The 16,500-nt window shown below is 50.5% G+C and overlaps 2 protein-coding genes across 4 annotated transcripts; one reads left to right on the top strand and one right to left on the bottom strand.

Moving 5' to 3' along the window:
* The first annotated feature begins 2,373 nt into the window (after positions 1–2,373).
* DCTPP1 (dCTP pyrophosphatase 1) lies at positions 2,374–5,582 on the top strand. 2 transcript variants are annotated; one of them, XM_021700527.2, is made up of 3 exons: positions 2,374–2,530; positions 3,258–3,368; positions 4,976–5,582. In XM_021700527.2, exons 1-3 carry the CDS (start codon positions 2,430–2,432, stop codon positions 5,274–5,276), a joined length of 513 nt encoding a protein of 170 aa, XP_021556202.1. In that variant the 5' UTR covers positions 2,374–2,429; the 3' UTR covers positions 5,277–5,582. The 2 variants fall into 2 exon arrangements, with proteins under 2 accessions (XP_021556202.1, XP_021556201.1); XM_021700526.2 differs by lacking the exon at positions 2,374–2,530 and having other exon boundaries at positions 3,087–3,368; positions 4,976–5,440.
* A 1,823-nt stretch (positions 5,583–7,405) lies between these two features.
* On the bottom strand, positions 7,406–15,810 carry ZNF771 (zinc finger protein 771). Of its 2 annotated transcripts, none has more exons than XM_021700447.1 (3): positions 15,750–15,810; positions 14,946–15,093; positions 7,406–8,483 (listed from the first exon to the last, which is right to left on the bottom strand). In XM_021700447.1, exons 2-3 carry the CDS (start codon positions 15,084–15,086, stop codon positions 7,671–7,673), a joined length of 954 nt encoding a protein of 317 aa, XP_021556122.1. In that variant the 5' UTR covers positions 15,087–15,093; positions 15,750–15,810; the 3' UTR covers positions 7,406–7,670. The 2 variants fall into 2 exon arrangements, with proteins under 2 accessions (XP_021556122.1, XP_021556123.1); XM_021700448.1 differs by lacking the exon at positions 15,750–15,810 and adding an exon at positions 15,450–15,506.
* Positions 15,811–16,500: the final 690 nt, after the last annotated feature.

Here is a 16,500-nt window from a genome sequence, read left to right as displayed (position 1 = left end):
GATCCATAGGCAGCTCAGTGTTCTGAACTTCAGACCTGTATGTCCACCTGCCTACTGGACATCATCTAGATGTTCTAGAGCCATCTTAGACTCAACAGGCCCCGAACTGAATTCATTATCTTCCCTTCCACCCCAACTTCTGTGTCCTGTTTTCAGCAAATGACAAAATTATCCATCCATTCACCCAAGCCAGAAACCCAGGAGTTACCCAGGACTCCCTCTTTTCTCCCAAATCCCATATCCAACTTCCATGCTGCCTAATCCAGCAGCAACTTCTGTGCTCTCTTCTTACCCTGCAGCTCAGCAGCATCCAAATCAGATGTTCACTCATTTTGGAACACTTTCCTCCTCAGCCTCTATAACACCACACTCTCGATTTTCCTGTTATCTCACCTGTCTCTTCTCTTTTGCTCAACTGCTAAATGTTGGAGTACCCCAAATCTTAGTCTTATCTATCTAGATTCCTGTAGTAGTCATTCTTCTCCAAGTCTACGACTTTAAGTACTGTCTAATGACTGAGACTACCAAATATGAATCTGTAGCCCTGATCTCTCTTCTAAACCTTAGTCTCATAAATCCACCGAATTGATATGTAGCTTCAATTAGCTTTGTTCTAAACCAAACTCCTGATGCCATGTGTGTTCAATCCTGCACCTCGCTTTCCTCATCCCCGTATGAGTCACCACCAACCACCATGTTGCTCAACATTCAAAATCTGTAAGCCATACTTCACTCTATCCTTTCTCCCATACCTCTAATTCAAAATCAACAAAGCCTATAGATCTAACTCCAAAAATATCTCCCCAATACATCCACTTCTCTCCATCTTCACTCACCATCAATCTGGCCCAGAGTCAACATCATCTTTTCCTTGGGCAACTGCAGTAACTCATTTCCCTGCTTCTACCCTTGCCCTCATTCTTAATATGGCAGCCAGAGGGCTCATAAATACAAAATATGATCATATAACTTCCCTGCCAAAGCCCTCCAAAGGGTTTCCGTAATACTTAAAATCCAAAATAAAATAAAATATAAAATAAAATCCATGGTTGATCAATCTGATCTTGCCTCTTGTCACTTCCCTAATACCACATCCAACCACTCTCCGCCTTGCTCACCATATTCCTGCCACACTGGAATTCTTTTTGTCTTTAGAACATGCCAAGACTTTCCTGCTTTAAGCACTGGTGATCCCTCTACCTAGAGCTCTATTCCCCTTGATTTTTGCTCAGATTAAATGTCACTTTCTCAAAGACAAGTAACAGAAAACCCAACTAAAGGGGTTTAACCAATAAAGGGATTTATTTTCTTATATAACCAGAGTCTTAAATTACGACCTTTCTGGGAAATAAGTGTCCCAACAATGTTACCAAGGATCCAGGTCCTTCCTATCTTCCTATCTGCCAATCAGTTTGTGGGCTAGCCCTCCACACAAAGATTTCTTCACATTCTAACATCTAAAGGTAGAAACATCCTGTGATCTTTTAACAAAAGAACTGAGAATCTTTCCCAGAAGTCTCCAACAGACTTCCTAACTTCTCATTGTCAAGAACTAGACCATATACTCACCCATAAACTGATCAGGCCAGGGCAATGGGGCCGCATGATCAATCAAGTAGAGGAGGGTGAACACCAGAATAAAATCACGGTTATGCAAGAATGCAGGAGGGGAAAAGGCAGTTGAGCTGCTAACCAACAATGCTTACCCCATCTTCCCTGGATCATGCAATCTAACGTTGCCCCCACTTTTCAAAGTGTTTAAATAATTTTTTTTTCCATTGTACTTATCATCATTTGAGGCAATATAGGGTAGGGGTTAAAAAAACAGACTCTGAAACCAAATTGCCTAGAACTGAAACCGGGCTACCACCTTATCAGCCGTTGAGTTAAATTACTCAATCTCTCTGTTTCCTTACCTGTAAAATGGGGATGACGATATTACCTACCTCATAGGGTTGGTGTGAGGATTAAATATGTAAAATGCTTAGAACGGTTACCCTAGTTCCTATATCCTGGAGACATTCTTGTATCATTATAATAAATTTCCCTTTCTTGCTTAAACCCTCCCTTTCTGGGGTTTTCCACGGAGCGCCCCACCCCCTTCCCTGCTCCGTCATTTCTCTTTGGCGCCATCTGGCGCCCACAAGAGAAGCGACGCGCCTGCACCCTCCTCGCCCTCTGTCCATTGTCTCTTCGCGGTCGAATCTGGTCTCTATACCTTTAAGATGCTATGGGCCAAGACTGAAGAATCCGACGCCGCGGGGTAAAGGGCGGGCTGCAGTAAAGTCCACAGAAGTAATTGGTCTTTCCTGCGGCTCGGCCCCGGGAAGTAGTCGTGATCGCCTGTGATTGGTCAGGGGCCTTGGAGGCGGGTTCCGAGCTTGGCGCGGTGTTGTTCAGGGCATCCCGACTGCTGCGTGGTGGGCGGCATGTCTCGGGCGAATGGGGACGCGCGTGGGGACACGGGGGGAGACGGCACTGCTGCTGCCGGCCCCTTCAGCTTCAGCCCGGAGCCCACGCTCGAGGACATGTAAGCCGTCCCTGCCCGGCCTGGGGAGGTCGCCCCCTTTCTCCCTCCTACTGGGGTGTGTCCTCCACGTGGTCTGGAAGAAGGCTAGCAGCTATGCTGGGGTCCCCGCTCGGCTGGCTGATCTCGGGCAAGTCATCTAACCTCCTTATCTGCAGAATGGGCTTAGTGATGCCCACCAAAGGCAGGGGAAATGGTGACGCCCGGTGAGTAATACCAGAACCAGCCTGGGGGAAATTGGGCTGCTACTTCCGATGCTGCTTCTGCCCGGCCCCTGCCCTCCAGGAGTGGGTGGTAGGACGGGGCAAATGCAGTGCTGAGAGGTGGGTGATATTATTTTTGCTGGAGGAAATCAAGGAGGGCTTCTTAGGGGGAAGTGTCCCTGGAGCTGCACTTTTGTAAAATCGGTAGGATTTCGATATGCAGAGAGAGGACTCTTCCTCAGGTGGAGGAAACTGCAGAAGCAGCAGCAGGAGGTGGAATAATGGAAAAGAGGGTATTGTTAGTGTTCCATAGAGTTGAGGGTCTGTGTAGGGCGCACCCACTTTATAGACGAGTCCAAGTCCCAAAGAGAAGAAATGATTTGCTTAAGGCCATCCAAGGAATTCGTTGCCGAACCCCTGATATTTATGCCCCCATTGCATATCACTGAGATGCCTGCCTGGGCTGTGTCTTCTCTTGGGTTCTCTAACCCTGGAACCAGGACTTCCACACTTTTCTTCTATTTCAGCCGCCGCCTCCATGCGGAGTTTGCTGCTGAACGAGACTGGGGCCAGTTCCACCAGCCTCGTAACCTCCTGCTGGCCTTGGTGGGGGAAGTCGGGGAGTTGGCGGAGCTCTTGTGAGTAGATGAAGTCTTCTTGGAACAGTCTGTGTGTTATGGGGGAGGGGAACATTTATCTGATCATTAACTATCCATGCTGGGCTCTGTACCCGGGGATAGAGAGGACTCACCTGTCCCTGCCCTCTTGGGGCATCCCAGTCTTCTGGGAAAGAAAGGTGTGAAAACAGCAAGGCAGGCCCAGGTCATAAGGGATGGTGGCAGCCTCTGGGGTGGAAAGGAGGGTGTTCTTTAGAAGACCTACCTCCCAGTGGCATTCCAGCCTTGAGAATCATTTGCAAAGGCAGTGAAGTGGGAAAGGGCAAGTTAAATTTAGGGAGATTCTGAGACTCCTTCAGGGTAAGCTTTTCAAGGGAGAGCAAGGATTTTGTATCTGTTTTGTTGTCTGCCGTGTCCCACGTGCCTGGTGCACGAAAGGCAGTAGATACCTACAGAACGAGTGATGGGGCTGTGGAATAGAGGGGTGGCAATATGAACCCAGAGTGACAGAGCTGGAGTTAGGAAGTGATGGAGTTTGGACAGAAGACCTGACCAGATTTGAGTGGTAGAAAGATCCCTTTCTGCAGGGTGGACTGGGTCAGCAAGAGAATTGGGGCAGGGGAGACCTATGAGGAGGCTGATACAGATCAGGCAAGAGGTGGTAAGGCAGGCCTAAACCAAGGCAGTCACTTTGGGGATGGAGAAATGAGAGCACAGAGATAAGTGTGAGGGCAAGCCATTCATTCATTACAGATATATGAGCATCAGCTATGTGCTAGGGCTTCTAGAATGAAGCCTTGAACAAGATAGGTTCCTGGGGCTCCTGGCTGGCCCAGTCAGTGGGAGCAACTCTTGATCCCAGGGTTGTGAGTTCGAGCCCCTCATTGGGTGTAGAGATGACTTAAAAATAGTATCTTTGGAAAAAAAAAAAAAAAGACATGGTTCTTGCCTTCACAGTACAAGGAGAGTAACAATAAATAAACTAAGTTTATTTTATTTTTTAAAAAGATTTTATTTATTTATTTGACAGAGAGAGACACAGCGAGAGAGGGAACACAAGCAGGGGGAGCGGGAGAGGGAGAAGCAGGCTTCCCGCAGGGAAGGACCCTGGGATCATGACCCGAGCCGAAGGCAGATGCTTAACGACTGAGCCACCCAGGTGCCCAAAATCCAGGAGTTTGGATCTTATTCCAAGTACAGTTGGGGAAATTTTAGCAGCGGAGGGACAAAATGTAATTTGTGGGTTTAAAAGATGGTACTGGGCAAGAGTAGAAGGTGAGTTAGCAAAAGCTTTCCCAGTGGTCCAGGTCTGGGGATTAGTCTGGAGTCGCAGTGGCTGGGGCTGGAGAGAAGTAGAATTGGGTCTTAACGAGTGAAATGTTCTCTTGGCCAGTCCTTGGCTCAGGTTGGGACACAGAGGTCTGGATGAATCATCTGCTGGGGTCTCTTCCCCACCCTGACTCTGCCTGGGGCCCAGGAGGGTTGAGTTGTGCCTGGGGCCCAGGTGGGTTGAGTTGTCCTTGAAGGAACTTCCTAAGACATGGGAGTGCGTTGTTGCAAGGACTGGGGTTCTCCTAAGAGAGGCGGAGCCCATCGTCTTAGCTAGCATCTGTGTGTTCTGCCCCCAGTCAGTGGAAGCCTGATGAGGAGCCTGGCCCCCAAGCCTGGCCCCCCAGGGAACGGGCAGCCCTTCAAGAAGAGCTTAGTGACGTCCTCATCTACCTGGTAGCGTTAGCAGCCCGCTGCCATGTGGATCTGCCCCAAGCGGTGCTCTCCAAGATGGACCTCAACCGCCGGCGCTACCCAGCACATCTGTCCCGCGGCTCTGCCCTCAAGTATACAGACTTGCCCCATGGGGCCACCTCTGAAGACCAAGCTGTGGGGCCTGCAGACCTTGACTGTGAGTCCAAAGGCCAGGCCTCAACCTAGAAACACGGGCACAGGACTTGCAACTCAGCATGGCATCTGAGAAGCAGAGAGTGGCCTGGCCGTGGAACTTTGTTCTAGTCTTTTCCTAACAGATCAGGGGCCTGGGGGCCCTACTTCGTAAGGTCTGAGGCCCAAGAACCTCCAGAAGACAGCCTCCTGGTATTTTTCACTCTCAATAAAAGTTTTGGTTAGCAACTTCTAGATTCTTCCTGGAGGGACTGGGGAGGCTCTATCTCAGCAGGTACTGGAGAAGGGCACCAGGGATGCCTCTGAGCCCAGCTGCCATGTTTCTCTAGTATACCTCCCACCTACAGGGCAGAGAGAGTGGATTTCTGGCAAGATCCCTGTTTGATGTCATGCAATTCCCTTAGCCCTTCTGGGCCTCTAAAGGGGACTGGAGGCTATATGTAGCATTGGTTAAGGGCCCAGATTCTGGAGCCAGGCTATCTGGGTTCAAATGCCATCTTTGATAATTACGAGCTGGATGACGTTCATCAAATTACTTAAATCTTTCTGCGCCTTGGTTTCCTCATCTAAAATTAAAATAATGGTATCTACCTTATAGGGTTGTAAGGTTTAAGTTGTTTTTAAGTAGAGTGCTTAGGACAGTGCCTGGCATATAGGAGGGACTTTCTAAGTTTGCAGTTATCTGTTTGCTTATTCAACTCAAAACTGTCAGCGGCCCAGAGCAGGAAATGTCAACAGTTAAGAGGGTCCCGGGCCTAAAGCCCGTCTTTGTCCATCAGGACCCCAACCCTGTGAGAGCCTAATGCTCCTCTCCCTGGGCCCTCATCACAAATTAGGGTCAAGTGTCAGACGTGGAGAACAGAGAGATTCCTCTCATCTTGGAGAGGGCCCCTTACCTCCTCCCCTGTCCTCCCAAGGCCAATTGCCACTTGCACCTATAGTGTTGGGTATGATTTACCCCTTGTGTGACCTCAGGCACATCACTTCCCTTTCGGGGATACCCATGGCCTACCTCCCTCACAGTGCGGAGTAATGCCAGGGAAAACCCTCCGAACTACTTTTGCCGCCCCCATGAGCCTAATTCCACATCAGTAAAATGAGGCATTCCTCTTTACTGGTCTCATTCCTTTTACTAATGACCTCACTCCCTCTTAACCAGTGACCTCTTACTTGCCAGGGAAAACACTGCCGATTAGAACTGCTTCAGCTTTGTATTCCCAAACCCACCTTTCCTCTCCCTACTAGTGACAGCAGGAACCTTATCCTTACTGGTCTCTTATCGTATGTCCTGTCCATGATGAGTTACCTCCCCTCTCTTCTATATAACCAACTTCTCTTCCTTTTTATCAGCTCTGCCACCAGCATATATAACGCATAATCAAGTTTCTTCCCTACTCACCAAACAAACCCAGCAAACCTCCAGCCATTTCCCTCTTGCTTTTCACAGCCAAGCCTCTTAAAATGGGTTGTCTACATCCATCCACTAGGCTTCCTCATTCTCCTATTTATGCTCTCACCCACTCAAGGATGGCTTTCACCCCCACTCCTCCTCTCACCACTTTCCCTGAGCTACAGATACAGCATCTAACAGAGTGACCACTCCCTCCATGAAACACTTTCCTTTAGATTTCCCAGACAGGACGCTTCTGTTTTCTTTCCAGCTCTGGCTGTTCTTTCACAGACTTTCCTTGGGTACCCTCTTCTAGAAGGGGTATCATGCACTCGAGACCTGCAATCCCCAAGCTATTATTTCCAGTCACCTCTCTGACTCCTCTGCGTTTACCTCACACTCAACGTGTCCAGATTGGGGTGTAAGAATTGCCACCCCTTCAATTCCTGTCCTGCTCCTCATCCTGTGCCCTCCTGACACCGCACGCTGGCATCCAAGTTAAGAAATGAAGTCAGCCCATCTCTCCTAGAAGGAAGTTCATGCCTGCTCACTGAACAATGCAGCGGCTGCCTGACCAGAATATGCTGTATTTGTGGACCCTTCCAGACCTGAAGTTATGAGGACTCCCCCCACACATAAAAAGCCAGTTCAGGGAACCCCTTTGGGCCTATTACCCCACTTGGCTCCCTAATTCAAGTCTCTTAAGCCTGGGTAAGATGCCAACTTTCCTCCTTCCCCCCGCCGCCTCACTCACAGGCACAGGAGGGGCGAGGATATAATACTTTATTCACTAACACGGGTCAAGGGGTTGTAGTGAGCGGGGAGTGGGCACTGTTTCCAGGGTTCCCAGTGAGGGGATTCTCCCTGCCTCCCAGTTCCAAGGCAGCCAGGCCTGCCATCCCACCCTTTCCCAGCCCCTGGTGGTGAGTCAGGGAGGTCCTGGTTAATGCGGCCCCAGGTCGGGGGTCCCGGCGTGTCCGCCCCCACTCCCCCCACAAGCCGGACGCTCGCAACCCCGCGGCGACAAGAACGGCGGCTCAGCTGCCCTCGCACTCTGGGCAGCGCTCGGTGGCAGTGGCGGCCGTGGCGCCAGGGGGTAGCTTGAAGTCCCGGCCGCAGCCGGCGCAGATATAGAGACGGCGCCGCATGTGCGCGCGACGGTGGCGGATGAAGTGCGAACTGAGACGGAAGCGCCGGCCGCACTCCGCGCACGGGTAGGGCCGCTCGCCCGTGTGCGTGCGCGCATGCTCCGCCAGGTTGGAGCGGTGGCCGAAGCGGCGGCCGCACACGGCGCAGCGGTGCGGCTTCTCGCCCGTGTGTACGCGCCGGTGCTTGGCCAGCGCCGAACTCTGCGCGAAGCGCGTGCCGCAGTCGGCGCATGCGTACGGCCTTTCGCCCGTGTGCGTGCGTCGGTGGCGCGCCAGGCACGAGCTGCCGCCGAAGGCGCGTCCGCAGTCCGGGCACGCGTACGGCTTCTCGCCCGTGTGCACGCGCAGGTGCTGCGCGTAGTTGGAGCTCTGCGCGAAGCGGCGGCCGCAGTGCGCGCATGCGTACGGCTTCTCGCCCGTGTGGCGCCGCCGGTGCTGCCGCAGGTTCGAGGCGGCCGAGAAGCGCTTGTCGCACTCGGGGCACTCGTAGGGCCGCTCGCCCGTGTGCGTGCGGCCGTGTTTGGTCAGCGCCGACTTCTGCGAGAAGCGCCGGCCGCACTCGGTGCACGCGAAGGGCCGCTCGCCCGTGTGCGTGCGTGCGTGCTTGGCCAGCGTGGAGCGGCGCGCAAAGGCGCGGCCGCAGTCCGGGCACGCGTGTGGGCGCGCCGGGTCGGCCGACGGCGCTGGCGCCTCGCTCGGGACCTGCGGGGAGAGGGGGAGGGGGGACACGTCAGCCCTGACAGCCGGGTGCGGGAGCCGGAGGCCGGGGTGTCCGCAAGCTGCAGCCTCTCAGTTCCCCGTTGTAAAATAGAAAAAGCGGCGGTGCCCGCCTCGGGGCGGTTGTGCGCTTTAAATGAGATAGTATGTTAACGCATGTATCACAAGGCCTAGTGTCATTCTAGCAATTCGTTAATTCGACGTATTTATTGAACGCGTACAATGTGCCGGACTCTGCTTAGGCACTGGGGATTCAACCTTAAATTAAAAAAAAAAAAACTGCTTCAGGAAAAATGGATGAAGAGTGCTGGTATTGGGGCAGGGAGTGGGTGCTGCACATTTAAATAGGATTGCTAAGAAATCTTACTGATATAACGCGAGCAAAGACTTAAAGGAGGTGAGAGAGCAGGCTACAGAGGGACCAGCAAGGCCCTGCGGGGAGTTTGCCTGTTGAGTTCCAGGAATGGCATGAAAAAGTGCCTAAAGCAGAATGCTTGAGGGATAGAGTGATGGATGGGGTGGTCTTGGAGGGGATCTCTTAGCTTAGGGCCAAGTAATATGAATGAGATGGGGAAGCAATAGAGATGTCAGATGGTTTGGAGCAGGGATCTGAACAGATCAGACTCGTTTTAAAAGTCACCCTCGGGTTGCTGGAGTTGAGAACAGAAAGGAGGGGAGAGGGCAGAAGCAGGAGCCCAGTGAGGAGGCTACTTGTACTGCCGCCATCTCTGAAGAGAAGTGGCTCAGACCCAGGTGACAGGTAGAAAGTGAAGGTGGTCTGCTTCTGGATATATTTTGCAGTTTGAGACAACAGATTGGATAATAGATTGGACAGGCAGTGTAATGAAAGAGAGGAGTCAAAATGACTCCAAGGATTTTGAGTTCGGCCACTGCAAAGGTAGAGTGGCCGTCTGCAGAGATGAGGGCAGTGGGAGAAGCAAGGTGGTGAGTGAAATTTGTTTTGGAGCATATCTGCAGTTTTCCTGGACACATCTGGAGCAGAAAGAGGCCTATGCTTGGAGATGTTAATTGGGAAGCTGTCAGCCTATCAATGGTTTTTAAAGCTGAGTCCGGATGAGATCACCCCAGTAATGGGCAGAGAGAACCTGAGGCAACAAGATGGGCAGCCAGCAAAGACTGAGCAGGAGCAGTTAATGAGGCAGGAGAGCCAGGAGGGCATGGTGTCTTAGAAGCCAGGCCGGGACCGAGTCCAAAGTTTTTAATAAACTTTTCAGAGCAAGCACCTATCATTTTTTAAGTTGTGAAGCAAGGCCTGAAATGGAAAATTTTGAAAATGAGCTGGTTTCATGAGGTCTGAGCCTCTAGAGATAAAATCCAAAAAAGAAAAATGTTTTGTAAGAGGCAGGGGAAGAGAAAACATTTTGTACTAACAGCAGAGTGAAGAGGAATACTGGGGGCACGTTGCTCTCTTCTTAGAAAAGAGAATGCTCATCTTAGCAAAAGTGATATATTGAACACCTACCGTGAACCAGACAGGCACATTAATTCAAGACCAAATGAAATACCTGGCACATATTAAGGACAAGACAGTGTTAGCTTCTCCCCACATTCAATCTCCACAAAATAGTTATTACTATTCTCATTTTATAGATAAGGAAACTGTTAAGAGAGGGGAGTGACAAGGAATAGTAAGGCTCTTTTCTTTCTGAAGTTGCAAGGAGGGCAACTTCAAGTCCTTCAAGATCCTTTATAAAAAGGCAGCTTTTCGGTAACCAACTCAGAAACTGGAAAACAAGGCAGTGTGGGAAATTAGTGACCAGCCATGGGAACTCTGCTTTAAACAGTATTTATAGTGATAACGGTGATAACATTACACTGTAAGGCTTTGACAGTGCTATTCTATGTACATTACCGTATTAAAGCTTTGTGTCACCCCCCACCCCCCTTGAATCGGGTGTTATCTTTTGAATTGGGAAAACAGAGGCTCATTGAGATTATATTCACAAAGCCAGGGGGAGTCGGGACTGACTCTAGAGCACTCACCCTTTCCCAGTAGGCTACACTCAACTTCCCCACACTAGAATAGCCAAGATGTGAGAGGCTGGACTCCAAGTCCCTGGTGCTCTCCAAGGGGGATTCAAGGTTAAAATACAACTTGATACTTTAAATCAAGAAACTCCCCACAGCAGGTTTGGCACAGTCTGAATTCAAGGTAATACTTTCCAATCTTGCCCTGGTTTTGACATCTATTGGCTTTATTTCAACACATCAGCCATTGTGGAGAGAATTTTTCTCATTATATTTACATTTTTCTGGCCCATTTTTCTTTGGCACCCTTCTGTAAGATGACTTTGACGAGCCTGAGGGCTTCCTTATGCTGGGTTCACTGACTTATGAGAAAGGAATTCTTCACACGAGTAGCCTTAGTATCTCCAGCTTCAGGACAAGGGGCCTTGGATGCCCCAGGAAGAATATATATATATTTTTTTAGTAATCTCAACGTGAGGCTCAAACACGTGACCCTCAAATACATGAGATCAAGAGTCGCATGTTCTACCAACTGAGCCAGGGTCTAGCTCATTAAGACCCCAGGCAAGTCACTCCCTTCCCCTGCCTCAGTGTCCCAAGGAAGGCGAGGTAGGCTAGGTGAGATAAAAATTTCCCGACTTGAAGCATGCACACCACAAGATGCAAGAGGACTCTAGGTGTTATGCAGGAAAACTATCTTATTATAATCATTATGTATTTATTTTCACGGACATTAGAAAAACAATAGATCACATGAAACCCACAGTTCCATCAATATCGTGTAGATGAAGGCAGGTTTATTTAGCAAAACGATGTGAATCTATCTGAAGAAAAACAGTAAATAAATGAGCACAACAGGTGGGCAATATACATGTCACTGAAGCTTGGCAAATACCAGGCTAGGAGATCATTAAAGGCCCTTCTACGTCTTAAATCTACAGCTAGTAGACTTAAATATTAGAACGGTATTTGTACTATAACAAGAGGTACTGTGAGTATACAATCAATGTAATATCATAACAGGAAAATCCAAGTATTTGAAGTTTGTGATTTTGTCTTCCTGCTTAGGTTTTTTTTTTTTTTTTTTTTAAATCAGGGCAAACATGTCTGTTCCCCCTAGCCATTACTTTCCTAAATTAAGAACAACAGCTACCATTCATTGAGGATTCACTATGTGCCGGGAACTGTGCTAAGTGCTTTTCACCCATGTTCTCGTTTTAAACTCTCACAACCCTTTCTTTTGTGGTACTATCTGCTCCATTTTTGAACAAGGAAATAAGACTCAGCAGTAAAGTGATTACCCAAGGCCCTACAGCTCATCAATGGCAGAGCCAGGGTTGGAACTGAGAGTCCGTCCTTGTCCAAAATACCCATTCTCTTAGCCATGATGCAATTCTCTGTCATTGGCAAGTTGGGAGATCACCTACACAGCTTGTCTCCCTCCCCTAGGCTCTTTTAGCAGTCAGAATCTCCCCTTTTTGGTACAAAGTATAAAATAACAACCCTATTCTCTTGCTCCTAGCTACAGGAATTGTGGTCCACAGATCAGCAACATCAGCATCACTAGGAACTTGCTAGAAATGCAGAATCTCAAGGCCGACCCCAGACCTGCAGAATCAAAAATCTTCATTTTAACAAGATCACCAGGTGATCTGTATGCATGTTAAAAGTGAAGAAACCTGATCTAGAAGAGAGAAGAGCTACTCCTGGAGAAAGCACGTGGAAAAGGTGAAGAGGGCTTTACAGGCTGAAAGACCACATGGGCAAAGTCTTAGAGATGAGAAAGGGTTGGGTGTGTTTGAAGTCAGGGCATGGGATGGGTACTGAGTGATTAGAGATAAGCCAAGATGTGAGGTCGGATGGTGAGTAGCTTTGAATGCCAGGCTTAGGAGCTGAGACTTTATCCTGAAGGAAACAGGAAACCACTCAAGGGTTTAAACAAAGAGAGACAGAATTGGATGTGTACAGAGCCCTCTGAGAAAATATTTTCTACTCATTAAAGATAGACTAGATTTTGACAGGCAGTGAGAGGATACTCCAGCCCGAATGCGCATAATTCAGGTCTATTCTGGACAACGACTGGCCACGGGACTGGGTGATAGCAAGGAGTCACAGAATGTCAGCATTGGAAAGAGCTTTCGAGATCACCATTTTTAGAAACTGAGTCTCAGGGAGACCACACAGCAAATTAATGAGCTATGCTGTGGGCACAGTGCTAAATGTTCAGACGGTGTCTGTGTGCAATCCTCAATTCCAACCTCCTCCCCCAGACCCAGTAACCCAGATGATACTTCTCAGGCTGGCATTCGAGGACCTTAACTTTCATTACCCCTCTTTACCGATGAAAAAGCCGAGGCCAAGCTGGTATATGGTAGAATTAGGATTTGAACCAATGCTTTTCACCGCTACGTGATACCATTTAGACCCTAGCCCTACATACCTTTGATGACTAGACATGCCCGCTCTCCACCTCCTCATCCTTACCTCCAGCCAGTCCAGTCGGGGTTCCCAAATATCCCCTTCTCTCCATCTTTTCTCCACTGCTGTCACAACCTTAGAGCAGGCTATCAGCCTTCCCTGGCCTGGTCTCCCCATAGCAGCCAATGATTCTTCTAAATAGAAAATCCAGTCATGTCCCTCCTCTGATTTGAGGCTCTAAATTCCTATGCTGGATTCCAATGCCATTTTACTCTCTGGCTACCCCGACTTCTCTGGCCTCATCTCCTCTGAGCCTCTGCGTTTGCTATTTCTCCTCCTGGGATGCCCTTTCTCCTTCTCCATTTGCCAGATCACCACTGCGTCTCAAGCACCAAGTCAAAAGTCACCTCCATGAAGCCTTCCCCATTGCCTTGAGTTGTCTGCCCTCAGTCCTCTGTCTAGGCCTCCAGGTTGGTGTCCCTGTTCACTCCCAACCCCAGGGTTCAGCCCAGAAAGTTCTTTGATAAAAAGGAGTTGAAAAATCTCCAGAAGGATGTCCTAGTGCAAGGTCCTGAACCGTAGGGAGAAGAATGACTATCAGCAGCAAATATTTACATAGTGTTTATTATGCACCAGACACAGTTCTAACTCTTTTCAGTACTAACTCATTTAGTCCTCACAACCTTAAGAAGTAGATGCTGTTATGATTTCCCTTTTACAAAGAGGAAACTGAGCCACAAAGAGGTTAAGAAACTTACCCAAGGTCACACAGCTGGAAGGTGATAGAGTTGGAAGTCCACCTAAGCTCTGGAGTCTGGGTTCTTTTTTTTTTTTTTTTTTTAAGATTTTATTTTTTTAAGTACTCTGGGGCTCAAACCCACAACCACAAGATCAAGAGTCACATGCTCTATCAAGCCAGCCACGCGCCCCTGGAGTCTGGGTTCTTAACTTGTAGGCCAAAGGTGGAGATCAGGGGATCCACAGACCCAGAAGAGGCAGGCTGTGCTAGGATGACAGACCAAGGAGGCCTGAGGAAAACGGAACTGAACAGTTATTTTGACTGGAACCGGTTGCCAAAGCAGCCAGCCCCCTCCCCCTAGGGCCCAACACACCCACTAGGGGGCAGCAGAACTGTCTTTCCCAGAGAACTGGCCCCTTGCAGGAAGAAATCAGAGGGAGCCTGGGCCCAGAAACCCCGCCCAACAGAAGTCCTCCAGATAGGACTCAGGGCTCCTCTGGCTGGGGGTGAGAGTCCTAAAAGGTTCTGGGAAGTGGAAACATACCTGGTGGCACTTAGGATCTCCCATAGGGAATTCTAACTCCTATTCGGATCTCCTTAAAAGTCCTCTCTTTAAACCTTCAAAACCCTCAGGATAAAACCCAGAGGAGAGGTCCCACCCAGCCTGCCAACCACCTTACTCTCATCCAGGCTACAGCATGGCTGAACCACCTGCCTTCACTTCTCCCAGTGCCCCACCCACCTCCCTGAGCAATGAATCCGGCCGTTCCTTCTAAATCTCAGATCCCCACTGGTCTCAGCTAAGTCATCCCTTTACTAACTTTAAGGCCTTGGGCCAGTCACCAAACTGTCCAGTTTCCTCACTTGTAAAATGGAAGAAATACTACCTCCGTTCCAGATTTGCAGGACTTAGAACAGTGTCTGGTGCATAGCAAATGCTACTCAGAGTCAGCTTTTGCTGTCGCCTACCTAACCACCCCTCCCCCCACCCCGAAGCGTGCAGTTCCCAGCCCCGGGCTTCCACGCCTCCTGTGCCTGCACCCATCACACGGGATTGTAGCTGCGTGGTTACTTGTCAGTCCAATCCCGCTAGACATCAAGCTCCATGGGAAACCAAAGACAGCTGGCGCAGTAGATTAACATCTGTATGATGGCAGTAGGGCAGAAGGATGGGCCACCAACCCTGAGATTCTACGTCTAAGACTCAAAGGAAAGTAGGGGCCGGATCGCTGGTTTGTCTGAGGAAGGCTGGACCTGACCAGATTTGAGGGTAACCAAGCCCCCTGGTGTGGGACACGTACCTCCTTGTTGTCCATGGGGATCTTGAGTTTCACCACCTCATACTTCTCCTCACCCTCATCTTCCTCACCCTTCACCAGCAGCACCATCTCCTCTTGCATCTCTTCCTCTTCCTCCTCCTCTGTCTGCTGTTCACCAGGCATCTTGGTCCTAGGGTGAGGCGCTGTGTCAAAAGCTCAGGACTCGCACCCCCCTCCGCCCCCCGCCTCCCCGCCCCATGGCCCTGACCCCAGCAAGGCGGAGGAGCCTTGGCTTCTCCCGCCCTGCATTGCCCTCTTCCCTCCACCCCAGCCCGGCCCCAGGTCCCAGGACCAGCTCCGAAGACACTCGTTCTCCGCACTCATCCCGGCATTCAAGGCCCTGAACAGTTCGAATCTCCAGCCCCAGCAAGTCGCCAACCTCCTCGCGCTGAGTCACTCCCCGGCGCCCGGGCCAGCGGTCCAGAGCTCTAGGGCACGGGCTGGGGGCGGGATCCGGGCGGAGACCCTGGGGGGCTGCGCACTCACCAGTCGCAGCTTCGGAGCTCGCACAGCCCCTGGCCAGGGCGCCGGGCGGTTGGGCACTCTGCGAGGCCGCGGCTCCGGGGGCGGGGCGGGGCGGGGCCTCGCGAACGGCCGCTCATTGGTCAGATCGCCTAACCCCGCCCCCGAGGGGGAGGGGCCCAGAGGACCCAGGCGTCCGGCCAGAACTGCCCCGGGAGGGTGGCGAGCCCAGATCTGGCGCCTTCGGCTGTACCCCAACTCCCAGGGACCCCCGGGCCGCCCCATCCCGGCGTCCAAGGTCCTCGCAGACCAGCTGTAACCTACCTTCAAGGCTCGTCTCCTGTGGCCGCCTCGGAGGTCTCCGCTGCGACCAGGCGCGTCCGCTCCGCCCAAAATAGGCCACGTGCGCTCCCGCCCCGGCCTGGGCCTCTCGCTGGCGCCCCGCCTGGAGGGCGGACCCTGTTGCCTGCTCACCTCTTCCCTTCCCTCTTTTTTTCCTCTCCCATTTTTTCTCCTTTCCAGGCGTCGCCTTCCCAGTCACCTTGTCTCTGGGATGTCTTGCCCTTTTTGAATGCGTACTTCCCAAATTGACAGCCAGCAGAGCTACCGCTGCCACTCACTGTGTGCTGTGCCTACTGTGCGCCAGCGTTATGCTAAGCGTTTTACACACCTGATCTTTGATCCGCGCAAGGATGGGTCCGTTTTACGGATGAGCTAATTGAACTGGAGGGAGATAAAACTGATTTGCCCAAGTTATACAGTAAGGGTTGTCATAGCATCCCTGACAACCAATAGCCTAAGTGGAAAATCAGTAGCCCAAATCCAGTAGCTCACATCCAGTCCACAGAAATATCTTGTTTGGCCCTCGGGGCATTTTTACTTTTAAAAATTAGTTTTAAGAAATAGAGGCCTTTTACACATTTTAATTTCCCACATTTTAAAATTGGGATATTTTGTATAAGGATCTGTATTTCCCACTTCTCTTGAAAAAGATACCCATGGGCGCCTGGGTGGCTCAGTCGTTAAGCGTCTGCCTTCGGCTCCTGGGATCGAGCCCCGCATCTGGCTCCCTGCT

Source organism: Neomonachus schauinslandi, chromosome 5 (assembly GCF_002201575.2).
Source record: "Neomonachus schauinslandi chromosome 5, ASM220157v2, whole genome shotgun sequence".
In the NCBI taxonomy this organism is placed as follows: domain Eukaryota; kingdom Metazoa; phylum Chordata; class Mammalia; order Carnivora; family Phocidae; genus Neomonachus; species Neomonachus schauinslandi.
Note: the sequence above shows the minus strand (reverse complement) of the source record. Positions and strands in the feature narration are given on the sequence as shown.